The sequence below is a fragment of the Strigops habroptila genome, chromosome 18, assembly GCF_004027225.2.
Source record: "Strigops habroptila isolate Jane chromosome 18, bStrHab1.2.pri, whole genome shotgun sequence".
NCBI lineage: Eukaryota > Metazoa > Chordata > Aves > Psittaciformes > Psittacidae > Strigops > Strigops habroptila.
Genome location: NC_044294.2, coordinates 3,067,089 through 3,073,714, shown reverse-complemented (window position 1 = coordinate 3,073,714; position 6,626 = coordinate 3,067,089). Strand labels below are relative to the sequence as shown.

The following is a 6,626-nucleotide window of genomic DNA, read 5'->3' as shown; positions in this document are numbered from 1 at the left end:
TATTTTTATATATATTTATCTATTTTATTTATGTATCTTTTCATTCTCACCTGCAGCCTCCTCCCCAGATAAAGCAGCTCCTCCTCTGCATTGTGGATGACTTCAAGCTGCACCTCTGGGAGCATTGCCAGCCCGCTGCACTCAGGACATCACACACAGCACCCAGCTTGAGAAGGCTCCTTGCAGTGGGGTAGCTGCACCGAGGAGGTAAAGCTGCTGGTCCGCTGTGGTGGTGTTGGTAGTGACACATCTGGCGAGGCAGCTGGATGCTGAGTGCAGATGGGGGTGGCCAGAAGGCACCACTGCAGCATCGCTGCCAGCATCTGCCACTGCCCGTGAGCTGCAGCACCGTGGGACCCTGCTCCATCCCTCTCCCACCCATGGGAAATTCAGCTGCAAAGCCTCAGCCCACCTTAAGGTGGTCCCTGGCTCTCCAGAGCTCCCTGTTAGGGGTCCTGGGATGCTGCTATCCCCCTCCAGGGTCTGCTACGTCACTGTGAATTCCTCCAGCATCACAGCAAAAGGAGAGCAGCCCTCAACTATAACTGCAGTATTTAAAAAGACAAGAAAGGGGGTGTGGGATGCAGAGCCAGGCTCCGTGTTCTGTTCAGGATGTGTGGTTCGGGAGGGTTGTGTCCCCATAGCGTATTATGCTTGGAAGTCAAAGGTGAGGCAGGGGATGCTGAGGTCGCTGCCTTCCCTCATACGCGGTGCGTTCAACCGCTCACTACAAACAAGCCGCGGTGCCTCCACTCCTCTGCTGCTCCCTCGCTTCAAGCAACAAAAGGAAGCGGGCTTGTTGCTTTGTAGGTGAAGGAAAGGAGGCTTCCAAGACCAGGGAGAGCAGGCCATGAATTATTCAGTGTAGCTGCCGGTGCAGGAGTGGTGCCAGACCCGCAGCATCAGGCCAGGAACTCCCAGTTCAGATGGATGGGGCAATGCAGAGGCTGGAACTGCCCAGGGAGCTGGGGTTGGGGGCAGTATCTTCCCCCCCTCCCCATGGCTGTGCTGGTGGATTGGAGCAAATGGTGGTTTCTATTCCTGCATTACCGTCCCAGGGGTGTGCCTTGGGCTTCCCACCGGTTTTGGTTGCTTTGGACCAAAAGGAAGGAAGGACAAAAGGAAGGGAAATGCCTGCAAAGGGGCCCGTGTGCTGAGCAGGGAGGGCAGAGCCCTGCTGCCCCGGTGCTCAGGATCATTCTCCAGCGGCTCCATAATGAATTCACTGACACGGGGAACAATTTTTCCCTGAATCTGCCAATTCCTGAACGCCGCCGCCTCGAAGGGTCCCATGGGGAGGGGAGCTTGAACTCTGCAAAAAGCTTTGCCGAAGCTTTATTTAAGGCTACGTGGGGGATGCTTAAATGTTAAAGGATAGAAAAATAATGGCTGGTGGTAGCTAGGGCTGGGAGGGCCATGGTTCAAGCGGTGGCACTGGCTGCCCTGTGCCCTGTCTGTGTCTCTTTGTGCCTCTAAACCCCTCCGGTGCTCAAGGCTAATGGGGATGTCACCTTGCTGGGGATAGTCACTGCTCTCCCCTCTGTAACCAGGGCTGGTCTAACCCCCTTCCCATGGCTCTCGAGACAGCTCTGGGCTCACATCTCCAAAAGCAGCATTGCATTTTCTTGGCTGGACACCAGCATCTTTTCAGTGCAGCCCCACAGAAAGGACAAGGACGGAGCATCTCTATTTGTCTCTCTGCTGCTTCTGTTTATTTCTTATTTCTAATCCCTACTCCTTGACTGTAGAAGTCCTTGTGCTGACATCTTCTTTATAAAATATGTACAGGAACACTCTCAGGGGCCAGTCCCACCCTCCAAGGTTAGCTGTAAGTGTCCGGCCAGCAGGAGTGGAGGTGAAAGGCAGCTTCTCTGCCTTGGAGTTGGGAGAAGGAAGAGAAAGGAAAGGGCTGAGAAAGAGACTTCAAAGTACGTGAGCAAATATTTACAGGTTCCAAGATGAAAACCCCTGTATCTACAGTGTTGTCTTGGGGCTACAGGAAGTCAGGCTTGAAGCAAAGCCCGCTCACAGCTCCATTTGTTGTATTGATTTATGAAGACTGCGGGTATCGATTCCCATCAGCCGTGCCGGCAGCGGAGGCAGCTCCGAGAGCCCCAGGCTCAGGTAAAGGGCAGCTCAGGGGTTTGCAGCTCAGGGGTTTGCAGTGGTGCTCTGTCTGTAGGCTTAGCTTTTGCACTAAGTGAGGGTTGAATGCTTCTGCAACGCTCCCTTGAGCACCGGGGAAGGGATGCTGCAGGGATGTAGTTCAGGGCAGGGAGGAAAATACCACAGTTTGGGGTGTCCCGCTGGCCACTGCTGTTTCAACACAGTGTGAACAAAGCCGGGGGGCAGGCAGGGACAGTCCCCAGAAGCTGACCAGCTCCTGGGAGCTGGGGAAGGGACCTGGGCTGCCCTGCAAGGGGCTGTGTCAGTGGGAAGAGCTCCATGAGTTCGCACCACTGGGCACAGAGGTGTCCAGTGCATGTGCCTGGGGGATGCTACTGAAGTAGGTGCACAGCTAATGGCTGGGTGTTGGTGCACAAGGGAGGGACTGCATGAAGGGAGGCTGTGGGAGTGGGATGTCTGTCTTAGTCCCTGAGCTTGGTGGGTCACCCCAGTTCAAACTGTCCATGGTCTATGCAGGTGATACTTGGCTGGAGGAGACAGAGGAGACCTCGGTCTTGCTCTGGGATACAGCAGAAGAGGTGTCTTCATCCCCAAAGGGGTTCTTGCCACAGCAAATTGTGGTGATCATGCAATTACGGAACTGAAGAGGGGAGAGAAATGGAGAACAATGGCATCGGGGGCAGCAGGGATGTGCTACAGAGCCCCCAGCTGCTCCTGAGCTTGCTGCTCCCCCCAGGCTGAGATTCAACCCCTTCTGGGAAAGAGTGAGGTGCCTGCAGTGACCCCAGCCATGCTGGTAAGCCCAGGGCAGAGGGTCACCCTGCATGGCATGGGGTTCTCACCTGCTTGTTCATGAGGACATAGATGATGGGGTTGTAGAGGGAGGAGCTCTTGGAGAAGAAAGCAGGCACTGACATGAGCGTGGCGGTGAAGTCCGCTCCCTTGTTGGTGAAGATCCAGAATGCCACCACGGCGTAGGGTGTCCAGGCCAGCATGAACCCCAGCACCATGAGGATCACCATCCGCGTCACCTCCTTCTCAGCCTTCTGGGTTGTGGCTGATTCCTGCTGCTGGGCAGCTGCCTGCGGGCAGGGGGGTGGTGAGGAGCAACCCATAGCTTCCCACCCCACATCACCTCCTGCTGCCTACCCTGGCCCCATCCATCCCCTCCCAATGTTACCTCTCGGACTTTGCAAATGAGGCGCCCGTAGGAGAAGAAAATGACCACGACTGGGATGATGAAATGGATGATGAACATGTAGAGGACATAGGACTCGTTGTGATAGTCAGGGTTGTGGGTATAGTAGTCGGGGCCGCAGGAACATTGCATCCCCTCCGGCATGTATCTGCCAGAGAGAAAGGTTAGGATCTTCACCAGGACCCTCCCTGGGGACCACAGGAGGAGCTCAGCCTAGGGACTGAATTGCCTGCTGGCCTGGTTGTCCAAACCCTCTTTATAGTCTGCAGAGAGGAATGGGCTCTTCACAGCATGAGACAAGCTGTGCCTATCAAAGCCCCTCTTTCTCTGCAGAACATAAAGGGAGCATGAAGGGCTATTGTAGCAGGAGATGCTGAGCCTGTGGCTGCCTTTGGATAGGGGACACCAAGCCATCATGAGACTGACAGCTCAGATCCCATTTCTGTTCTGACTTGCCCTGTTGCCTCTCTCAGCAGGAACCCAGAGGGTTTCATGTCCTGTCCCACCGGGGTGTTAGCTCAGCAACAGGGGCTGCCACATCCTTGGACTCACCTGGACCAGCCGAAGAGGGGTGGAGCAGCACAGGACAAGGCCATAACCCAGGTAAAAGCGATGCCCACCATGGCGTGGGTCGCGGAGAAGCGGAAGTTTCCCATGGGTTTGCAGACGACGATGTAGCGCTCGATGGCCAGGACGACCAGGGACCACAGGGCCACTTGGCCTGCAGAAGGGAGAGAAACAGAGCGTATAGGAGTGGTAAGAGCAACTCTGGGCTTGATCTTCCCTTCACGGTCTCGTGGCTGCAGCAAAAAGCAGAGGGAAATGAGGAGTTGGGGATCAGCAAGGGAAAACCAGCATCCTACTAAATAATTGAGAATCTCCCAACCGTAACATGCCGAGGGAAGTGACTGTGCTGCAGCGGGATGCTGGTGATGGAGGAGGGATCATCGTGGGTTTGCAGGGCTTTAAAAATCAAGGGGGTGAATTCCACCTGGGCATGAGGAAGCAAATTCCTGGCAAAGATGCCAGTTGTATCCAAACCTGTTGATGCCTTTAAATGTGCGTTTCATGAGCCTTCCGCCAGTGCTGGTGCGGGGAGGTGTGCGGGGAGGCTGTGTGCGGGGGGGCATGCCTGCACATGTGTTTATAAGGGATAATTAAACTTCAGGGGATTGGGAACGTTTAGTCGGTGCCATAAGCCTGCTAATGCCCCCAGCTGTGATAATCTGCTGATAACTACACCCTGTGCTCGCATTCGCTGGAGACCTGCTGCTCGCACTGCGACTGCTTCCCATCAAACATTCTTCCCTCTGAACAGGAGCCTCCTTGTTCTTTACTAGATACAAACAGCAGAAAAGCAAACAATGCTGCCTGAAGCTCACTTGGCCAGAAATGGTGCAGACCCATATGATCTTCTGACCCCAAGACCAAGCCCTTCCTCAGTCCTTGGCTTGGATCAGGACACTTAACTTTGCTTTTGCCTGGCAGAATAGCCTTTCCCCCCAATCAGCACCATTGCAGGAAATTGTCCCATTTAGGTGAAAACAAGTGAAGCCCTTGCAGTGGTTCTGGATGTCTACAGCGAGGATTAGCGGTTGTCAGATCCATCACGAGGTGCCATGTGGGCCCGGTGGCTGCGTGGGCATCGGGTGCAAAGTGAATTTTCCCTGTTTTGCAGGGGGGGTTCTGCAGGGCGAAGCGTTAACAGCTCTCATGTCTCTGAGAAATGAAATAAGGAAGCTCCCGAGGGCACCCAAATTGGGATCAATTGGGAGAGAGCTGAGCAATTGCTGCAGAGTCTGGGCATGGCTTCACTAGCTCTGAATCCTCCTTCCCCTCCTGCGCTGCCGCTCTTCTGACTAAGCGCTGCCGCATCTTCCTTTTGCCCCAGAGAAGTTGTGATCCCTCTCCTTGTCTTGAACTCCTTTCCATGCCCATACCTCTTCTGTGGGATCCTTCTCCCGAGGGATCTCTCTTCCCCCTCCGAGCCCTCCCAGATGATTCATCTTTTCACAGAAAGGGAAGTCTTTTGGCAAAGATGCTTGGCATTGATTCAAGGACATGATGTGGTCCCCATCTTTAAGCCACAGGGAAGCAGTGCCTTGCATGGCGAGCTCTGCCCCATGCAACAAGCTGTGACACTGCAGCAGCATGTGAGATGGCTTTCTGCATGGGAGGGGTGCTGCATGCAACACAGCTGCCCTGACGGCATGATGAAGGAGAGGAACTGGGCTCCCAAAGCCCTGAAGAAGCAAGACCCAAGCTCCCTCCCCACAGCCCTTACCTCCCAGCGTGGCGAAGAAGCCTTCCACAGCACAGCCAATGGGGCCGAAGACGAAGTAGCCATTCCAGGCCGTGTAGAAGGTGACTGTGAAGCCAAAACAGGCCATGAAGAGATCAGCCACCGCCAAGTTGACCAAGATGTAGTTGAGTGGCTGCCGGAGCTTCTTGTGTTTGAAGGTGACCAAGAGGGTGAGAAGGTTGATGGGCAAACCGGTGGAGATGAGGAAGAAGATGTAGCAACACACGACACGGTATTTCCAGGGCTCAGCTAGGTAGTACTGGGGGTACTCAAAGGGGCTTCGCACCAGCCCTGTCTTGTTGGACATAGGCACATAAAAATTGACACCTTCCGTCCCGTTCATCCTGCCAATGTTATGGCAGCTGCTTTACTTCTAAGGGCTTTCTAAAAATCAAATACTCTGGGTCTGTATTTAATTGTGCTTCAACCCCAATTTAAAAAAAAAAAGGGGGGGGAAGTACCACCCCCTTGGCAAAATACCCAATTTTTGGATATTGGGATCCCCCCCAATCCGAAGAATAAATTAATAAGCACAACAGTAGGTCCGAGGGGACAGGAGGTGGTGCCTGCCCCTGCTCTGCGGGGAGGGCCGGGCTGGTGGTGCCCATGTGCTGGGAGGTTTTATACCCTCTGGCCTCCTTGGGAGCGCGGGGGGAGCCTGGATTAGGGTCTCGGCTGACTTTGTATGACAAGGGCAACGGGATTGAGAGGGGTTGATGGTTTAAGCACCCTCTAAGCAGCCGGTTGGCCCCAAAACCTGCATTAAAGCGTATTAATTGCCATTAAGTGTTTAATATTGTTTAAGGAGTTTGGGGGAAGGAAGGGATGGGGTGGGGAGCCTTTTGGAAGAGGGGCAGTGGTGAGTTGGGGAGCAGCTGCTTTGGGCAATTGATGGGGAAATGGGCCCGTGCTCAGGCCCACAGAGGGTCAGTGCCTTTGTGGTGTCCCTGCGTGGCTGAGGGACTCCTCCTTGAGGAGGTTGCTGCGGGAAGACTGGAT

At 54.5% G+C, this 6,626-nt stretch overlaps 1 protein-coding gene across 2 annotated transcripts; it reads right to left on the bottom strand.

Moving 5' to 3' along the window:
• Nucleotides 1–1,725: 1,725 nt before the first annotated feature.
• On the bottom strand, nucleotides 1,726–6,074 carry LOC115602288 (green-sensitive opsin). 2 transcript variants are annotated; one of them, XM_030473256.1, is made up of 5 exons: nucleotides 5,610–5,999; nucleotides 3,878–4,046; nucleotides 3,308–3,473; nucleotides 2,970–3,209; nucleotides 1,726–1,875 (listed from the first exon to the last, which is right to left on the bottom strand). In XM_030473256.1, the coding sequence occupies exons 1-5, from the start codon at nucleotides 5,968–5,970 to the stop codon at nucleotides 1,732–1,734; spliced, it is 1,080 nt and encodes a 359-aa protein (XP_030329116.1). In that variant the 5' UTR covers nucleotides 5,971–5,999; the 3' UTR covers nucleotides 1,726–1,731. The 2 variants fall into 2 exon arrangements, with proteins under 2 accessions (XP_030329116.1, XP_030329117.1); XM_030473257.1 differs by lacking the exon at nucleotides 1,726–1,875 and adding an exon at nucleotides 2,522–2,767 and having other exon boundaries at nucleotides 5,610–6,074.
• Between the last annotated feature and the right edge of the window lie 552 nt (nucleotides 6,075–6,626).

Coding starts and splice junctions, on each gene's coding strand:
- LOC115602288 (XM_030473256.1), bottom strand. CDS start 5,970: ATGAACGGGACGGAAGGTGTCAATTTTTATGTGCCTATGTCCAACAAG. Junction 3,210..3,307: donor TCATTTGCAAAGTCCGAGAG/GTAACATTGGGA, acceptor CCCTGCCCGCAG/GCAGCTGCCCAGCAGCAGGA. Junction 1,876..2,969: donor ATGTCCTCATGAACAAGCAG/GTGAGAACCCCA, acceptor CCCAACTCCAAG/GCAGAGAAGCTGCCTTTCAC.